The sequence below is a fragment of the Oncorhynchus mykiss genome, chromosome 15, assembly GCF_057628025.1.
Source record: "Oncorhynchus mykiss isolate SJ-2025 chromosome 15, ASM5762802v1, whole genome shotgun sequence".
In the NCBI taxonomy this organism is placed as follows: Eukaryota; Metazoa; Chordata; class Actinopteri; order Salmoniformes; family Salmonidae; genus Oncorhynchus; species Oncorhynchus mykiss.
Window position 1 is genome coordinate 44,721,751 of NC_143036.1, and position 20,216 is coordinate 44,741,966.

General features: G+C 43.6%; 3 protein-coding genes across 3 annotated transcripts in view; 2 read left to right on the plus strand and 1 right to left on the minus strand.

The window, feature by feature from the left end:
* Positions 1-606: 606 nt before the first annotated feature.
* Positions 607-10,341, minus strand: LOC110490070 (eukaryotic translation initiation factor 2A). The gene is made up of 14 exons (XM_021563211.3): positions 10,248-10,341; positions 9,793-9,862; positions 9,614-9,685; positions 9,260-9,378; positions 8,754-8,853; positions 5,827-5,909; positions 5,528-5,601; positions 5,269-5,413; positions 5,021-5,137; positions 3,467-4,041; positions 2,908-3,021; positions 2,607-2,723; positions 2,230-2,295; positions 607-2,095 (listed from the first exon to the last, which is right to left on the minus strand). The coding sequence occupies exons 1-14, from the start codon at positions 10,273-10,275 to the stop codon at positions 2,030-2,032; spliced, it is 1,746 nt and encodes a 581-aa protein (XP_021418886.1). The 5' UTR covers positions 10,276-10,341; the 3' UTR covers positions 607-2,029.
* A 241-nt stretch (positions 10,342-10,582) lies between these two features.
* LOC110490073 (stress-associated endoplasmic reticulum protein 1) lies at positions 10,583-15,314 on the plus strand. Its single transcript, XM_021563215.3, has 3 exons — positions 10,583-10,880; positions 11,050-11,125; positions 14,686-15,314. Exons 1-3 carry the CDS (start codon positions 10,797-10,799, stop codon positions 14,724-14,726), a joined length of 201 nt encoding a protein of 66 aa, XP_021418890.1. The 5' UTR covers positions 10,583-10,796; the 3' UTR covers positions 14,727-15,314.
* The window catches only part of LOC110490072 (choline-phosphate cytidylyltransferase A), a 38,993-nt gene continuing 33,462 nt past the window's right edge, over positions 14,686-20,216 (plus strand). Inside the window, exon 1 of the mRNA XM_090199020.1 lies at positions 14,686-16,565. Within this exon, the coding sequence (XP_090055146.1) occupies positions 16,443-16,565 (123 nt within the window). The 5' untranslated portion in view covers positions 14,686-16,442. The remainder of the gene's footprint in view (positions 16,566-20,216) is intronic.

Consider the following 20,216-nt stretch of genomic DNA (forward strand, 5'->3'; position numbering starts at 1 on the left):
TGTTCTCTATTGCTAGCAAAGCATCCCGGACTTATTTTTCTGTAAATGACCTAAAAGAAAAGCTTTGACTATAATTTCTCTGATCATTCAGCAAGTTTCCCCTATCAGCATCCATACCAAAATCATTGAATAGACTTAGAAGTTCTGTCAAAGAGCTGAGATGACAGTTTTCCAGAATTTTGCCAGGTTCCCAATACAATCCGAAAGAGTGGTTACATAAGTCAGATTTGGCTTTTCTGACTTGTCTTAAACAATGATTCCTCAGTTGCTTAAATGCTTGCCTCTCTACTATTATTCTGCGTGATGTGCAGTGTAAGTGTGGGAGAGCTCTGGCATTTCCTTGTGGGTGGGAACAATATCACCGGTGTGTCGTGTGGTAGCCAATGGCAAGGAAGAACCGTGATTGAATTTGGTCAAGAGCATTGCCAAATAAGTGATACACAAACTATTCTCCAATTTTTTTGGTGACGATGAATGAAAATAGCAACTGTTTATTGGAACCATGAAGAAGAATAACTGTTTTGGTGGAATACATTTAATAAAATGTTCTTATTACATATCGGTGAACTGAAACGAGTTCATTTAACTTAAAGTAAAAACCAACAATTTCTAGCTGTTGACACCTTTTAGTGTTTATTAGGTATCAATGGATTTAATAACCTGTACATACAGTGCATTCGGAAAGTACTCAGACCCCTTCAGTTTACACATTGTTACGTTACAGCCTTATTCTAAAATTCTAAATTTCCCCCCTCAATCTACATACAATACCCCGTAATGACAAAGAGAAAACAGATTTTTTAAATTTGAGCAAATTTATCAAAATAAAACAAATATCTTATTTGCATAAGTATTCAGACCCTTTGCTCTGACTCGAATTTGAGCTCAGGTGCATCCTGTTTCCATTGATCATCCTTGATGTTTCTAGAACTTGATTGGAGTCCACCTGTGGTAAAGTCGATTGGACATGATTTGGAAAGGCACACACCTGTCTATATAAAGGTCACACAGTTGACAGTGCATATCAGAGCAAAAACCAAGCCATGAGGTCGAAGGAATTGTCTGTAGAGCTCCGAGACAGGATTGTGTCAAGGCACAGATCTGGGGAAGTGTACCAAAAAATGTCTGCAGCATTGAATGTCTCCAAGAACACAGTCCCCTCCATCATTCTTAAATGGAAGAAGTTTGGAACCCCCAAGACTCTTCCAAGAGCTGGCTGCCCGGCCAAACTGAGCAAAGCCAAAAGGCACATGACAGTTTGCCAAAAGGCACCTAAAGGACTCTCAGACCATGAGAAACTAGATTCTCTGGTCTGATGAAACCAAGACTCTTTGCCTGAATGCCAAGCATCACATCTGGAGGAAACCAGGCCCTGCTCATCACCTGGCCAATACCATCCCTACGGTGAAGGATGGTGGTGGCAGCATCATGCTGTGGGGATGTTTTTCAGCGTCAGGGACTGGGAGATTAGTCAGGATCGAGGGAAAGATGAACTGAGCAAAGAGATCCCTGATGAAAACCTACTCCAGAGCGCACAGGACATCAGACTGGGGCCGAAGGTTCACCTTCAACAGGACAACAACGTCCCTAAGCAAGACAATGCAGGAGTTGAGTGGCCCAGCCAGAGCCCAGACTTAAACCCAATCGAACATCTCTGGAGAGACCTGAAAATAACTGTGCAGATGCTCCCCATCTAACCGGACAGAGCTTGAGAGTATTTGCAGAGAAGAACCGAAGAAACTGCTAAAATACAGGTGTGCCAAGCTTGTAGCATCATACCCAAGAAGACTCGAGGCTGTAGTCGCTGCCAAAAGTGCTTCAACAAAGTACTGAGTAAAGGGTCTGAATACTTATGTAAATGTGTGTTGTTTTTTTTATACATTTACAAAAATGTCAAACCTGTTTTTGCTTTATCATTATGGGTTGTTGTGTGTAGATTGAGGGGGTGTCCATTATACATAGCTTTGGGTGTGCTCTTGATCATATGGCAAGGATGTTGTGTTTTCATGAACAAATTAAATATTTTATTTTATACTACTAGTTGAAGATCCTCAAGCTCTTTCATGAGTTGAGCCTCCTTTTCCATCTTTTCAAGCTGAGAAACGACAAGGGACAAAAATAAAACACATGTTAGCACCAATTCTCTATTTTCAAGTAGTATATACAAATGTGTAAACTGGATCTTTATTGAATGTGTGTGTGTGAGACAGTAGTTTGCCAGAACAATACCTGGTTCTTTTGAATGGGTTTCCCAGTTGCTTGCAGCGCTTTCAGCTCGTCTATAGCTTTCAGTTTCTAGGAGTTAGTTTGAAATTAACAGAATTAACGTACAGCTAAGCCATTCAACACCAAGGGCAACACTTGACGTGGAACTTACTCAAGACTAATTTGTCTACAGTATGCTTGTGATAAATCATTTTCATAGCAGTGAAAATTAAAAGGTAAATTACATTATGAAGTAAAACCTGCTACCCCAAAGACGTATATTGAATCTGTAAAAATACTAAGGTAAATTTGGACGAAACACAAACAGCTTACTACAGGTACTTCAGCCAACAACTGATACAGTTACTACTGACTATTAAACAGTGACCATATTTTTTCACCTTCTTTACGTTCTTGATCTTCTTGTCTGTCTCTGGGTCGCCACAGGAGAGTTCAGGCTGAGCGCTGCTGGCTGGAGAGGGATCTGACTGGGGCTCAAGGGCATCTGGGTTTATCTCCTACACAAGCAGAAAACACAACTTGTTCAACCTTAAGGCTTTAAAACGTCACAAAAATCACACACAACTTGATCGCTTACCTAACCATCTCCCACTCCCCCCATCTGATATCTTAGACGAGCAATTCTCCACTTCAGTCATACATTCCAGCACATTAGGAGAAGATTATGCAAAGTATCTGTACCTGTTTGGCTGCTTTCTTTGCCTCTCGTTTTTTCTGGTTCTTCAGAGCTGTCTTGGACAGCTGCTTGTCCCCGGTGGCGCCAGGCCTCATGTTCTGTGGAGGCTCCTCTTCATGCTGACAGAGAAAAGAGTGGATATTTACAGACCTTTTTCATCACTATTAGGTCTTCCTCTTCAGGGGTGGATTTAATACAATGCAACTTTATTTGGCCCTTTAAAAGGATAGTTCACCCAAATTCTATATTGGTTTGCTTACTCTGTAAGCAGTCTATGGATAAGGTAAGTCAGCAATCCATGCTTTGTTTCGCCTGCTAACTTTTCAGCATTTACAGCACAAAACCAATGCTTGGTATCACTAATATTAGCATTTTACGTCCAAATCCTCCCAAAGTGTCTAAAATCGATTGTGGACTTCAATAAAGTTACTTAAAATATGGACATGAAACAAGAAGAATGCTAATTGGAATTTGATGAACTATCCCTTTAAATGCTCATTTTTTGTTTTATAACTGAATGCCTACTGAAGAAAATAACCTGACCCCTGGCCCTCCTCTACTTACTAGTTTAGAGCTGGCTGTGACCGGTTTATTCCGTAGGGCAGGTGGGCGGTAGGCCTGAGCTGGCTTGGACTCTGTGCTGCCCAGCTCGCTGGGTGCTGCCTGGTACTTCACCGGCCTCTCAGGGAACGTCCCGTCTGGGAAGGGCTGCCACACAGTCTCCCAGAGCTCTGTGCCCGTCGGTGTGTCCTGCTTGTACAGAACCGTGCCAGTGTAGTGCCAGATCTTGTAGCCGTTGCTGACACGTAGCCGGGGGGCACAGGTGGACGTGACGACGTGTTCACCGTCTGGGCACCAGGCGAAGTGGGTGGAGTCCGGCGCCTGGGGCTTGGACACCTGCTTCCACTTCTTGACATCCCACACCTCCATCTGGCCCCGTAGGTTCCCGAAGCCGGCCAAGACCAGGATGTGGCCCTGGGGGCTGTAGTAGACGGCATTGCGGGGGCCCGTGCCGAAGTCAAAGACAGGGTCGCACTTGAGGTTGTAGACAGTAGCCTTGGCGGGCATGAAGCCATAGACCACGCAGAACTCTGTGGAGCTTGGGCTCCATGCCACATCGTAGATGGGCCCGTTCTTCTCTGTTCACAACACAGATAGATAGCATACGTTTACGAACCACAGAGCATCAGCTAAATTCATTTAAAATTATTCCTGGGTGTAAGCAGCGAGGCTCCGGGAGAGGCTCGAGCTGCTCAGTGTACAATTACGCTTTGGTTCAATTTTTTAAAGAATGACGAGCTTCTCACACCCGAGAACACTTGATAAATGCGGCATGCGCACACGCCGGCAACAAAGGTACACGTCCAGTGTAACAGGTTGACTACACCGCTCGCATTGCGTGCGTTGCACAATACATTTAGAAATCTGTATTGTTAAATTATGGTACCCACCCTACTTGGCAATGCAGATGCTCATTGGCATGCACAAGGGCTAAAATAGAAGTCAGTTCTATTTGTGACGCAGATCACGCTGCAAGTCCTGCCTCTCCCTTCTCCTCATTGGTTTATAGAAGCAGATAACCAATGAGGAGATGGCACGTGGGTGACAAAGACGAGCGAGGTCAGTGGCGGTAATGCACCTAATTTATGAAAGTTGCCAATCGCAATATAAAGTCAAGAGAAGAAAAGGCCTGGGAGGAGGAGTGATGACTAGAAACGAGTCGGTTGACTGTTTTGTGTGGATTAATTGGCGGAGTAGAGGACCTTGTGCATTTCAGGTAAAATAACAACTCAACGTTTATATCCCAGGACAAAGCTATCTAAATTGCCATACATGTTGAATGCTTTTCGACCTGCCCCCAAATGATTGTAATTGGTTCAGAGTTTGTTTTGATATTTTAACCTGCGTGTCGTGATCACGTTTGGTGTAAGGGGACAAAATACATTTATGCAAGATGGCGCACCGGCGCAGCTGGTTTTGGTTCTGTGTTACAGATAAAAACATACCGAATGACCATCACGCCAGTGCTTCTCCCCTGGTATTTACATATCTTTGCCTTCAGACGTACAAATAAGTAAAGTGGAGTAAAAACACACTATATAAAAATTATGCACTCACGTAGCTGCACCGCAGAAGTCTCCCCATTGGTGGCCAAGTAGTGTAAAGTCTGTTCTCCGTAGTATGAGGCCCCTGTTTTATCCACCTCTATGCTGGCCTGCACCAGAACCGCAGTGGCTGATTGAGAGAAGAAAAAAAAAAGCCGTCATGGCATTAATCTTCTACAACAACAAACTTTTAGGATAACACAAACCACACATTCTCCATAACATTTACTTAACATAATTCTGTTATAAATGTTGACCAACCTTTTTTGTTCCACAGCATGGTCACCCTGTCAGCCTTAAAGAAACTCTTGTTGGCCAGAGCACAGGTCGGGCCACCAAAGTTGGGGTACTGGTATAGCCGGACAAACGAGGGGGCACCTTTGCTCCCAGGGACATAAACAGCCACCTTCAGCAGAAACACAGTGGCAAATGTCAATACCCTCTTCTACAGTCAGCTAACCAAACAGATATATGAATTGTTAAGTTTATCGGCAGGAAACAGGATAAAACAGAGGTATACCTTACTAGGCTGACTTCCTGGGGACAGCACAAACTCGGACACCTTCTGCAAGTGAAGCTTATTGGCAATGGTGCCTGGAAAAAGAGACAATTAACTAATACAAATATTGTTACTTTTATAATAGAATGGTGCTCTCAATAAATGCTTGGTTCTGTGTGTCACATCAGTATGGAGCTGCCATCATGGCTAGTTATCCATTGTTAAGGAGATCTCTTGACATCAATGGGAATTCCTGGTTGAATAAACTTTCAATAAATAAAATCTATGTGGACAAGAACAGGGACAATAAAGATACTTACTAAAATCGTTGTTCTCAAAAAAATGAAGTTCATTGTTAACACTCCTGACCGCAATCTTCTCGTCATCTGACCAGCTTGGACACCTGTACACATTGACAAGACAAAAACAATCTGTTAAAGGTCCTGATGCAAACATATAACTAAAAACTATCATCATTTTCAGTTTCTATTCAAAGCAGTGAGGGGTCATAATGATAAAGTGGTGGCAGACATTATCTAGCCTTCCCAAGTGCATCATCTGTGTAACAGAGAATCACACTCACATGATTGGTAACCATCATTACGACCAGGAATACGACTTTCCCGAAGCAGATCCTTTGTTCGGACCTCCACCCTGGACATGGGATCTTATCCCAGAGGTCGACCCAAAACAAAGCGGTCGCCGCAGGAGAGGCAGATGGAGCGACCTACTGGTCAGACTTGGAAGGCGAGCACACCATCCACTGCTTCCGAGCATATTACTCTCCAATGTCCAATCTCTAGATAACAAGGTGGATGAAATTAGGGCACGAGTTGCCTTCCAGAGAGACATCAGAGATTGTAACATTCTCTGTTTCATGGAAACCTGGCTCACTCGGCATATGTTGTCAGTCGGTACAGCCACCCGGTTTCTTCACGCATCGCGTCGACAAACAAACATCTCTCTGGTAAGAAGAAGGGCGGGGGTGTATGCCTTATGATTAATGACGCATGGTATAATCATAACAACATACAGGAACTCAAGTGCTTTTGTTCACCTGACCTAAAATTCCTTACAATCAAATTCCGACCGCATTATCTACCAAGAGAATTCTCTTTGATTATAGTCACATATTACATATCCTCCCCCCAAACAGATACCTCGACGGCCCTGAAAGAACTTCACTGGACTCTATGTAAACTGGAAACCATAGATTTTAACAAAGCTAATCTGAGAACAAGGCTTTCTAAATTCTGTCAGCATATGGAATGCGCGACACGAGTTGGTAACATTCTGGATTATTGCTACTCTATCTTCCGCGATGCATACAAAGCCCTTCCCCGGCCCTCCCTTTGGCAAACCAAACAATGACTCCATTTTGTTGCTCCCAACCTATAGACAGAAAATAAAACAGGAAATGCCCGGGCTCAGGCCTATCCAACGCTGATCTGACCAATCGGATTCCCCGCTTCAAGATTGCTTCGATCACGTGGACTGGGATATGTTCCGGGTAGCCTCAGACAACACATTGCTAATAAACTCGCTCACCGCGTCAGATAGCGAGTTTATTAGCAAGTCCATTGGTGATTTTGTACCCACTGTGACTATTGAAACCTTCCCTAACCAGAAACTGTGGATTGATGCCAGCATTCGCGCAGAACTGAAAGCGCGAACCACAGCTTTTAATCATGGCAAGGCAACTGGAAACATGACCGAATACAAACAGTGTAGCTATTCCCTCCGCAAGGCAATCAAGCAAGCGAAGCGTCAGTATAGAGACAAAGTAGTCGCAATTCAACAGCTCAAACACGAGACGTATGTGGCAGGGTCTACAGTACAGTCAATCACGGATTACAAAAAGAAAACCAGCCCCGTTGCGGACATCGACGTCTTGCTCCCAGACAAATTAAACAACTAATTTGCTCGCTTTGAGGACAATACAGTGCCACTGACACGGCCCGCTACCAAAGCCTGTGGGCTCTCCTTCCCCGTGGCCAAAATGAGTGAAACATTTAAACGCGTTAACCCTCGCAAGGCTGCCGGCCCAGACGGCATCCCTAGCCGCATCCTCAAAGCTTGCGCAGACCAGCTGGCTGGTGTGTTTACGGACATATTCAATCAATCCTTATCCCAGTCTGCTGTCTCCACATGCTTCAAGAGTGCCACCATTGTTCCTGTTCTCAAGAAAGCTAAGGTAACTGAACTAAATTACTATCGCCCCGTAGCACTCACTTCTGTCATCATGAAGTGCTTTGCGAGACTAGTCAAGGATCATATCACCTCCACACTACCTGATACCCTAGACCCACTCCAATTTGTTTACTGCCCTAATAGGTCCACAGACGACGCAATCGCACTGCCCTGTCCCACCTGGACAAGAGGAATACCTACGTAAGAATGCTGTTTATTGACTACACCTCAGCATTTAACACCATAGTACCCGCCAAACTTGTCATTAAGGGCAAAGCCCTGGGTCTCGACCCCGCCCTGTACAATTGGGTCCTGGACTTTGACGGGCCGCCCCCAGGTGGTGACGGTAGGAAACAACATCTCCACCCCATTGTTCCTCAACATTGGGGCCCCAAAAGCGTGAGTTCTGAGCACTCTCGTGTACTCCCTGTTCACCCATGACTGCGTGGCCATGCACAGTTCCAACTCAATCATAAAGTTTGCAGACGACACTCCAGTGGTAGGCTTTATTACCAAAAACGATGAGACGGCCTACAGGGAGGAGGTTAGGGCCCTCGGAATGTGGTGTCAGGAAAATAACCTCTCACTCAACGTCAAGAAAACAGAGGAGATGATCGTGGACTTCAGGAAACAGCAGAGGGTGCACCCCCCCCCCCCCCCCCCCATCCACATCAACGGGACAGTAGTGGAGAAGGTGGAAAGTTTTAAGTTTCTCGGCGTGCACATCATGGACCAACTGAAATGGCCCAGCCACACAGACAACATGGTGAAGAAGGCGCAACAGCGCAGAGAGTCAGGACATCCGTTTGAATGTCCCATATGAAAGACGGCACCTTACGCAGGGAAATGTCCCCTTCACTGTCCCGGGACATTGGAATCTTCGACCAGAGTGCCCCCTACTGGACCACTTCCAGCAGCATCTGATTTCCCATCCAGGGACCGAACAGGACCAACCCTACTTAGCTTCAGAGGCAAGCAGGATGTTATGCTGCTGGCTAATCCTCTGTATTTCCTCAGATAGACAAACACACAGTAATAGACAACGGTGCAAACTCACCATCCTTGTACCTTCTTATGGTACAGAGCCTTGAGGCAGGTCCCAGTTTGCAAATCCCACAGCTGCAAGTTGGCATCTCCTTGTGGGTTTTCTTGTGTCTCTAACAAGAGAAAGGAAAAATACCATTACATTACCTATTGTAAAGATGAGTGCTAGTGCAGCACAACCAACCACAAACCATACATTGAAATGGACATGACATTTAAATTATATCTAGTTTAAAACATAATACATTTAGACTCCCTAATTGTGTGCCTGCTTAAGGATTATACACACTATGCAAACAGTGACATACGGTCTGTCAAAAAAATTCAGCTGGACAAAAATTCATTGAAACTAAAGTACATAGAACTACTGCGTAGTGTGTAGAGCCCTTTAGTCATTAATAGATTCCAGAAAAAGGCCAAGGAGCACAATTTCAAGAGTCAGTGCTTTCCATTTTCATCATCTAATCAAACCTTGTGTTAGAATTTGTATTGCATTTCAATGTAGTTATGTAAACTTACTGCTATACACCTGCCATGTAGCCAGTACAGTGTTCAGCGGAGAGAACTCCAACATTGCAGTCTTTGGAAGGTCAAATGACCTGACTTGTGAGCCATCTGCAACCTTTACAACAGTGACCCTGACAAACAAAACATGGGCATGACAACTACTGTGATCGGAACAGTCTCAACGCATGCAAAAGATTCCAATGCCTGAAGAAGTAGCCTACATGACGAATGTCACTACAGCATGCAGGGGTTTTATACTACTTTTGCATACTGATACATAGGGCTCGGGGCAAAAGTGGTGTACTATATAGGGAATCGTGTGCCATTTGGGATGCAGATTTAGTGCCATGATGTAGCTTTTCTTACTTCTCTCCATTGCACCATGCAAACAATGTCCCATCCTTGCTGAAAGCAACATATCTACTTTGCCGAGGGTCCCTGAAAATGAAAGGTTTAATAAATAAAATTGCATTTGCAACACATGAACAGGGATTGATTTGGCTAACAGTGTAACATTATGTTAAGTCTGATAGAACGGGAATGACCTTTGAAAATCTGCATTCTTCTCGCAGTTTGGTGGTCCACGGAGCAGCACTGTGCCGTCAGATCCCCGGACTGTGATCACAATAACAGCAGCAGTTAGTCTAAAATCACTGATGTAATAGCCATGTAAGATTAACGAATTAGCTACATTATCATCAGCAGAAGGTAAATCTGATTGGAACGGAACTGGGCTTGCAAGATATAATACTACAGTGATGGGCTTGCAACATGCAAGCATACAGCATCTGGCAAAATGTTTAGAAAGCATTTGGCAAGCTTGTAACATTACTCTGACAAGAGCACCTCAAAATCGACTTGAAAGTAAGGAAATGATTCAACATTCCAAATCACGTGACAGTTAAGAGTGGCCGTGGCGTATATTCTACAACCCAGGTTAACATCTAAAACAATACGTAAACAACAAATAAAGAATTTACTCTTCAATGAAAGAACCCACCTGCTAAGAGAGGTGTGGGGGGCGCCATGATGTACCGGAAAGAGAATAATCTGCAAAAGGAAATGCCAAAGTCTCAAGAAAAAAGGGGCGTGTCATTGGAACGTTGGCCACGTCATCAGAAAATGTGTGACTAATCACTTTTTTTCTCCATAATAAATTCACTCCTACATTGAATGTTGTTTACTAACAAATACATGTTGATCTATAAACAAATATGTTTTTATTAATCGTTTTTGGCCATGTTGTATTTTTTTCTATGAAACGAAACAACATTTTGGAATAACACGACCAAGGAAAAGCTCTTCCTTTGTGGGAGTAGTCTACTTTGTGTGTACGTAGACAAACTCTAGACACGCTGGCCGGTGGATGCAGATTTCACTGAAGAACCAATGGACCGGTCGAAAGTGAGTCAAGAACGCCCGAACTCCAGCATTCACTCATCACTAAACGGCGATCGAGCTCTGGAAATTAGCCTCCTGTCTACATTTGACAGCTACAACTTCATAAGTAATCGATAGCTAAAAGGCTATAAGGCTATAAGCTTAAACAATGGTGGCAAAACAGAGAATACGCATGGCAAACGAGAAACACAGCAAAAACATCACGCTGAGAGGCAATGTGGCCAAATCCACGGCAAGTTTTGAGATGCAATCAATCAATAGTCAGTGAAGTCTTCTAGATGCATTTCTATTTTGCTTGAAAATAATAGCTTAGCTACTTGTTTGAATGGTGTCAAAGTATCTAAAAGTTTACTTCAACATTTTGATGTATCTTGATGTTGGTTTCTGATATATTTCTGCAGAGAAATCCAGGTGATGACAAGGTGGCAGTGGGACCATGGCTTTTGGCCTTATTCATCTTTGTCGTCTGCGGATCAGGTAAATGCACATGTACATTTTAAATGTTTCGAGACCAAAGTCTCATAATAAACCAATTTGTGTTAGAGCGGCTAATATTACGTGATTCAGGTTAGGAGTACCCTATTCATAGACGCTATAACTACCTTTAGCGCCTATTGATGAATGTATCTTCTGCTTGGTCTGAACTAGCCCAATATGTACACTCAATGAGCTTACCATGAACCCTTCAGGTCCAAGGACCTTGTGCTATTTTCAGAGGTAGACTGGCTATAGCAGTCAAAAAATACATACTCTATAAACTTGAATCAATTCTCAATTGCGATATGGTTATACAAACATAAAGCCTTTACTTTCATATGCATCCAAATAATTTCACAAAGGCAACACTGTTTTAAACCACCTTTATCACAGTTGCAGCCGACAGTATTTTTCAGTGACAACATGTTTCTGGCGACCTTCATCCTTTACACACAGGTGTTCAGAGCATGCTATAGATAACTCATTAGCACAGGTGGTCCCTTTGTCTTCCATAAACACCCGCTGTAACATGGAGATATGGCTTTGTGAGAATACTAACCCTACAAAACGTGGATATCAAGTTTTGTTTTTTGGAGAGAGAAAAAATCTCTGATATGAAAGATAAGGTCCTCATGCTTCCAAAACCTTAACACAAGCGTTTCGTGTTAATGTTCAGACTGAGTGTCTGTGCTCTTAACAAAACTCCCCCATACAGAAGACTCCTTCATCATTCCAGAACTGAGAGTCATGATCAAGGGCTAGGTCTAAACATGAACATGCATGGCTTGTGGTACAGTTTTGGAAACATATCAGCGAGAAATAACTTTAAAAATATATATAATAATTTACTACACATCTTTTTATAGGGTTTTGGTTAGTGTTCCCACATGGCCTTGCCAGAAGATATCGACCCTACTGTTACGCTTATTTACACTGAGCTGAACTGAGGTCAGATTGCAGTCATGGTTAATAGTAATAATTGACGGTGCCGGAGGAGATGGCTGCCGTTTTACAGGCTCCTAACCAATTGTGCTATTGTGTGTTTTTTGACATTATTTGTAACTTATTTTGTACATAATGTTTCTGTCACTGTCTCGTATGACCGAAAATAGCTTCTGGATATCAGAACAGGGATTATTCTCCTCGTACTGGACAAAGATTTTTTATTTAACAAGTCGGAGGCAAAGTTCCAAATCCCAGTCATTCGCATTAAGAAGAGACAGGGATATAGGGGTTGTAGGTCGGGCTGCCTTGTAAGAATCCGACACCGAGTGGGTAATCCGCCTCTACCTTCAGTCCTATTAGCCAACTTGCAATCATTGGTTAATAAACTGGATGAGCTCCGATCAACACTATCCTACCAACAGGACATGGTACTCCCTGTTCACTCATGACTGCATGGCTAAGCATGACTCCAACACCATCATTAAGTTTGCAGACGACACAAAAGTGGTTGTCCTGTTCACCGACAACGATGAGACAGCCTATAGGGAGGAGGTCAGAGAACTGGCAGTGTGATGCCAGGACAACAACCACTCCCTCAATGTGATCAAGGCAAAGGAGATGATTGTGGACTACAGGAAAAGGAGGGCTGAGCACACCCCCATTCTCTTAGACAGGGCTGTAGTGTAGCATGTTGTGGACCAATGAATTTGAAGCTCCCACCAACAAACTATCAACACACCAAGACAGTCGTGAAGAGGGCACGATGATGCCTATTCCCCCTCAGGAGACTGATAATTTGGCATGGGTCCTCAGATCCTCAAAGTTCTACAGCTGCACCATCGAGAGCATTCTGACTGGTTGCACCACTAGTTGGTATGGCAACTGCTCGGCCTCCGACCACAAGGCACTACAGGGGGTAGTGCGTATGCCCCCAGTACATCACTGAGACCAAGCTTTCTGCCATCCAGGACCGCTATACCAGGCGGTGTCGAGGAAGGCTCTGAAAATTGTCAAAGACTCCAGCCACCCTAGTCATAGACTGTTCTCCCTGTTACCGCACGGCAAGTGGTACTGGAGCACCAAGTCTTGGTCCAAAAGGTTTCTTAACAGGTTCTAGCCCCAAGCCATAAGACTCCTGAACAGCTAACCAAATGGCTACCTGGACTATTGGCATTGACCCCTCCCACCCCCCACCCCCCGCCGCCTTTTTTTTCCTCTTTTTTTTTTTTACACTGCTGCTCCTCTCTGTTTATTATCTATGCATAGTCACTTTACCTCTACCTACATGTACATATTACCTCAACTAACCTGTCCCCCCCCCACATTGGCTCTAGACCGTTACCCCCTGTATATAGCCTTGTTATTGTAATTTTATTGTTGCTATTGAATTATTTTTCTATTTTATTTTTTTCATTTTAATTTGTATTTGTTTACTTCAGTTTATTTAGTAAATTCTTTCTTAACACTTAATTTTTTCTGAACTGCATTGTTGGTTAAGGGCTTGTAAGTAAGCATTACACTAAGGTTTATTATACCTGTTGTATTCGGCGCATGTGACAAATACATTTTTTTTAATGGTAATTGCGTTCCGACCTCAGTGCAGCTCAGTGTAAACGAGTGTAACGGTAGGGTCGGTATCTTCTAGCAACCACACCTCCATTATCTCCGTGTTACAGTGCGTGTTTGCGGAAGACCACCTGTGCTAATTAGCTATAGAGCATGCTTCAAATACCTGTGTGTAATGAAAGAAGGCCGCCAGAAACATGTTGTCATTGAAAAATACTGTTGGCTGTAACTACGATTAATCTGGATAACATAATGTACATTAAGTGTATAATTTGCATTTGTGAAATTATTTTGATGTGATATGAAAGCAAAGGGCTTCATGTTTCTAGAACTGTATTGCAATTGAGAATTGATTAATGTTTAGATGGAGCATTTGGCTGTTTTGCCTGCCAGAGCCTGTCTACATCTGAATATAAAATAAGATCCTTGGATATGAAAAGGCGCTGCATGGTCAATCTGACGTCTGCATTGGCTGTGCAGTATTTATGGTGATATGGCCTCTGGAGAAGTCTGGGCATTCATACTTCTTGCTCTTCATGGAGCATCGCAGGCAGAGCTGTTGTCAAGGAAGTGAGTTTGTTTAAACAGGACCTCCCGCCCCCACCTATCGTCAACGAGTCATCTCAATGTGTAGCTAGCTATACGAAGCCTTCCGCATTGTTACACAATTTGGGAGGTGCATGGCGACGCGTACAGAGCTCAATTTGGCCTCTGCATGCCTGTATGCTGTACAGTAACACAATAGCTAGTAGGCTACTGCGAATAGGAGCACAATTAATTTTTCAGATTCATCACAATCTAATCAGTCCCCCTGTGCTATTTGATAGAAGCAGTAAGAGCCTTTGTATTAAATTGCTCAATCTAAAGATAAGATGGGCGTGTGTTTGCGGCGTCATACTATCACAAATGTTTATTTCCCTTCCACAAGTGGGATAAATGAATCAGTAAATCAAGAGTACATAAACCTCAGTTTCTGTAATGTGATTGAGGGCCCTATTTACCCCCCCCTTTTCAAATGCTTAATAGTGTCCTCTGATATTTTGTTTCAGCAATCTTCCAGATCATTCAGAGCATTCGAATGGGAATGTAATATCAGGAGCCCTACCATCATCACCTGTTTCCAGCATTCCTCTACACATCAAGTGGTTTCATGGTGCTTCACAGGATCAAAGATGATCAACTACCATCCATTCCTTTTTTCCTATTTCTCTTTTCCCCTTTTTGGCATTGCCAAACGGGGAAAGCACACCCTTGTCATCTTTGCCTTACATAACTGAGAAAAAAGATTGGAGAATGATTGAAGGATTTTGTTTCAGGGAACTACATGGGTATTTGTACAGTGATGACTGCTGTATGTGTCGATTGATGTGCCAAAACCAAATGGGAGTGAATTTCTGATATTCTCCTGTGGTATAAATTCCAGAACACAAGACCACAGTGACTTAATTCTAGAACTAAACTCTTAACTCTTCTTGGTTGTACACGGACAGTATCTGGTGTCTTATGGCCTTCACATTATAATGAATATTATGTGATGCCTTTTTCGTATTTCCAGTCATTTCTTCAGTCAACGAAACTAAATGGTCTTTTGAATCAGAAGATTTTTGCTAAGACAATGACATTCACTATTTCTGCCTAAACAAACCTCTAAAACAAATTAAAAAGGTCTATCCTTGTCTGACATGTTATTTTCTTGAGGGGCTGCATACCCAATAACATTTTAGTGGTTCATGCACTTCAAATGTTGTATGAAAAGAAACATAAACATACAACTATAAGAGAGATTGGAAAACCACTTTGCCCTGGTTGTATTGTATTAGAACTAGGCAACTAGTTAATTAGCTAACTAAGCTTGATGAGTTATGATGGAAAATGAAACGTCTTTAGAATTGTTTTGTTGCATATAGTATCCAGCAGATGGCAGCACGTGCATGGTTAACTGATGAGTTATGTCATTTCCTACTGTAGCGTTGTAGTTCCGACAAGCTGTCAATCAAACTTTGTGTCAGTCGATTGTTGTCTGGTACTCTGTCTTGGAAAGCAACTTAATCAGAACCACACATTTACACTTTCGATGGAAACTTTGCGGGCTTGGACATCAAACCCGGAAGAGAACTGACGTTAATAAGCGAGACTAGCTGCGTTTACACAGACAGGTTTGTAGCTAACGCTTAGGCTACCTAGCTAAGTTAGCTAACAGTTGTTTGAGCCAGCCAACAGTAGGCATTTTCCATTGCCGAAATAAGAAAAATGGCCCAATTTCAAAACCTTTTTCAGAAAGTGTGGAGCTGAAATCGTAGCTAAAACTAATCATTGACTCTTGGGCAGCTAACGTTAGCCAGCTAGATGTTGATATATCTCATCATTCCTTCCTGTCTGTCACACGTCAGAGAATCACCAGTGTCAATCTCACCCGCGTGATTGCATTTTTGCCAGTTTGGGAGTTGTCCCCGGATAGATTAGTCCATTGACGTTTTATGTTATGCTTTTAATTGACATTCTGAGTCAATACCATTGTATTGGTATTGAGTCAGCAATGGTTGTGGCTGCCTAGTATAAAATAAAATTTCCACGGCCTAGAAATCTCGGCCCTCTTCTCGATCCTTTGTATACAGTAACGGCTACAGTAAATGCGTATCTGGTGAAATCACCAATTGGCATTAAGAAGTTGTAGCTAATTGTGAAAGTTGCAAAGACAAAATATTGTAAACGTGCATAACAGCCCCATCCAGTGGTTAAGATTAAAAGCCAGAGAACAGCTTTTTCAGAAAAATAATTTATTCTCTATCCATATCGAAGTGCGACCATGGAAGCAAAAGCACACAGTTGTCACCGACTGCCTGGGAAAACATCAAGAAAGAGGAGGAGGGATGAAATCAATGGAGAGATGGAGGGAGAGCAGGCCGTCAAGGTCCGACGATCCACAGTGGTGAGTGACGCCCGTTTACGTCACAACCTATTTAAGCAATAAGGCACCTCGGGGATTGTGGTATAGGACCAATATATCGCGGCTATGGGCTGTTCTTAGGCAAATCAAATCGAATCAAATTTTATTTGTCACATACACATGGTTAGCAGATGTTAGTGCGAGTGTAGTGAAATGCTTGTGCTTCTAGTTCCGACAATGCAGTAATAACAAGTAATCTAACTAACAATTCCAAAACTACTGTCTTGTACACAGTGTAAGGGGATAAAGAATATGTACATAAGGATATATGAATGAGTGATGGTACAGAGCAGCATAGGCAAGATACAGTAGATGGTATCGAGTACAGTATGTACAAATGAGATGAGTATGTAAACAAAGTGGCATAGTATAGTATAAAGTGGCTAGTGATACATGTATTACATAAGGATACCGTCGATGATATAGAGTACAGTATATACGTATGCATATGAGATGAATAATGTAGGGTAAGTAACATTTATATAAGGTAGCATTGTTTAAAGTGGCTAGTGATATATTTACGTCATTTCCCATCAATTCCCATTATTAAAGTGGCTGGAGTTGAGTCAGTGTCAGTGTTAGTGGTGGCTGTTTAACAGTCTGATGGCCTTGAGATAGAAGCTGTTTTTCAGTCTCTCGGTCCCAGCTTTGATGCACCTGTACTGACCTCGCCTTCTGGATGATAGCGGGGTGAACAGGCAGTGGCTCGGGTGGTTGATGTCCTTGATGATCTTTATGGCCTTCCTGTGACATCGGGTGGTGTAGGTGTCCTGGAGGGCAGGTAGTTTGCCCCCGGTGATGCGTTGTGCAGACCTCACTACCCTCTGGAGAGCCTTACGGTTGAGGGCGGTGCAGTTGCCATACCAGGCGGTGATACAGCCCGCCAGGATGCTCTCGATTGTGCATCTGTAGAAGTTTGTGAGTGCTTTTGGTGACAAGCCGAATTTCTTCAGCCTCCTGAGGTTGAAGAGGCGCTGCTGCGCCTTCTTCACGATGCTGTCTGTGTGAGTGGACCAATTCAGTTTGTCTGTGATGTGTATGCCGAGGAACTTAAAACTTGCTACCCTCTCCACTACTGTTCCATCGATGTGGATAGGGGGGTGTTCCCTCTGCTGTTTCCTGAAGTCCACAATCATCTCCTTAGTTTTGTTGACGTTGAGTGTGAGGTTATTTTCCTGACACCACACTCCGAGGGCCCTCACCTCCTCCCTGTAGGCCGTCTCATCGTTGTTGGTAATCAAGCCTACCACTGTTGTGTCGTCCGCAAACTTGATGATTGAGTTGGAGGCGTGCGTGGCCACGCAGTCGTGGGTGAACAGGGAGTACAGGAGAGGGCTCAGAACGCACCCTTGTGGGGCCCCAGTGTTGAGGATCAGCGGGGAGGAGATGTTGTTGCCTACCCTCACCACCTGGGGGCGGCCCGTCAGGAAGTCCAGTACCCAGTTGCACAGGGCGGGGTCGAGACCCAGGGTCTCGAGCTTGATGACGAGCTTGGAGTGTACTATGGTGTTGAATGCCGAGCTGTAGTCGATGAACAGCATTCTCACATAGGTATTCCTCTTGTCCAGATGGGTTAGGGCAGTGTGCAGTGTGGTTGAGATTGCATCGTCTGTGGACCTATTTGGGCGGTAAGCAAATTGGAGTGGGTCTAGGGTGTCAGGTAGGGTGGAGGTGATATGGTCCTTGACTAGTCTCTCAAAGCACTTCATGATGACGGATGTGAGTGCTACGGGGCGGTAGTCGTTTAGCTCAGTTACCTTAGCTTTCTTGGGAACAGGAACAATGGTGGCCCTCTTGAAGCATGTGGGAACAGCAGACTGGTATAGGGATTGATTGAATATGTCCGTAAACACACCGGCCAGCTGGTCTGCGCATGCTCTGAGGGCGCGGCTGGGGATGCCGTCTGGGCCTGCAGCCTTGCGAGGGTTAACACGTTTAAATGTCTTACTCACCTCGGCTGCAGTGAAGGAGAGACCGCATGTTTTCGTTGCAGGCCGTGTCAGTGGCACTGTATTGTCCTCAAAGCGGGCAAAAAAGTTATTTAGTCTGCCTGGGAGCAAGACATCCTGGTCCGTGACTGGGCTGGATTTCTTCCTGTAGTCCGTGATTGACTGTAGACCCTGCCACATGCCTCTTGTGTCTGAGCCGTTGAATTGAGATTCTACTTTGTCTCTGTACTGGCGCTTAGCTTGTTTGATAGCCTTGCGGAGGGAATAGCTGCACTGTTTGTATTCGGTCATGTTACCAGACACCTTGCCCTGATTAAAAGCAGTGGTTCGCGCTTTCAGTTTCACACGAATGCTGCCATCAATCCACGGTTTCTGGTTAGGGAATGTTTTAATCGTTGCTATGGGAACGACATCTTCAACGCAAGTTCTAATGAACTCGCACACCGAATCAGCGTATTCGTCAATGTTGTTATCTGACGCAATACGAAACATCTCCCAGTCCACGTGATGGAAGCAGTCTTGGAGTGTGGAGTCAGCTTGGTCGGACCAGCGTTGGACAGACCTCAGCGTGGGAGCCTCTTGTTTTAGTTTCTGTCTGTAGGCAGGGATCAACAAAATGGAGTCGTGGTCAGCTTTTCCGAAAGGGGGGCGGGGCAGGGCCTTATATGCGTCGCGGAAGTTAGAGTAACAATGATCCAAGGTCTTTCCTCCCCTGGTTGCGCAATCGATATGCTGATAAAATTTGGGGAGTCTTGTTTTCAGATTAGCCTTGTTAAAATGCACGTCACAACGCGGAGTGCCCGGATACACCCCTTAGCCGTGGTATGTTGGCCATATACCACAAACCCCCGAGGTGCCTTATTGCAATTATAAACTGGTTACCAATGTAATTAGGGCAGTACAAAGAAATGTTTCCTCACACCCGTGGTATACGGTCTCATATACCAATCAACATTCAGGGCTCGAACCACCCAGTTTATAATTCATTTTATACAACGGGTGGGTACAATGCTGATTGGTTAAAACCGCATTCCAGCCGGTGTCTATTCCGCAAGTTACCACCATTTAAATCTATTACCTTAAAATACCTATTTTTTTTCTGTTCCATCTGACTGCGCAATCCACTGTCTCATCAGCCCAGCCAAGCAATTTATAAACTTGATCTCCTCTATAAAAAATTATCTAAATGTTAGCTCACATTTCTTTTAGACTAACATTTAGTTTTCAACAGTGGAGATTTGTATAAACCTTGTCTGTCTTTCCCAACATTTGCAACATTGTTTCAATATTCAAATTTCAATCTCCAGCTGTCCCATAGTAATGAACGTGTTGGGAGTCGATGAGACAGACAGGAAGGCAAGTAGTGTTTCTCAGCCAGTCAAATTCATGAATCAGTTGACATAATTTTTATGGATATATACAAATAAATGTAAATTGAAAAGGTCAAACTAAATTAAATGCAGCTAGATTGCACTCTTTCCTGCTTCAGTTTGAAGTGATTGTGTTGGCTGTGCTGTTGGCTAACTCATCTGAACAACAGTGTCCTCACGAGTGAGCAAATTTTCTATGCCAGGCGAAATCACGCCTAATTTCTTCATTATTTTGGATGTATCCCACTAAATGTCACTAAAAACAGCTTATGCAAATGTGGCTACTTTGCCATTCTTGCTGCACTTTTTGACGT

What these genes read in the sequence shown, in the direction of transcription:
- LOC110490070 (XM_021563211.3), bottom strand. Translation starts at nt 10,275, where the DNA reads ATGGCGCCCCCCACACCTCTCTTAGCAG. An exon ending in CCCCACACCTCTCTTAGCAG is followed by an intron (nt 9,863 to 10,247) that starts GTGGGTTCTTTC and finishes TTGTGATCACAG; the next exon opens with TCCGGGGATCTGACGGCACA. An exon ending in TCACAGCCAGCTCTAAACTA is followed by an intron (nt 3,022 to 3,466) that starts GTAAGTAGAGGA and finishes TTTCTCTGTCAG; the next exon opens with CATGAAGAGGAGCCTCCACA.
- LOC110490073 (XM_021563215.3), top strand. Translation starts at nt 10,797, where the DNA reads ATGGTGGCAAAACAGAGAATACGCATGGCAAACGAGAAACACAGCAAA. An exon ending in GCAATGTGGCCAAATCCACG is followed by an intron (nt 10,881 to 11,049) that starts GCAAGTTTTGAG and finishes ATATTTCTGCAG; the next exon opens with AGAAATCCAGGTGATGACAA. An exon ending in CTTTGTCGTCTGCGGATCAG is followed by an intron (nt 11,126 to 14,685) that starts GTAAATGCACAT and finishes ATTTTGTTTCAG; the next exon opens with CAATCTTCCAGATCATTCAG.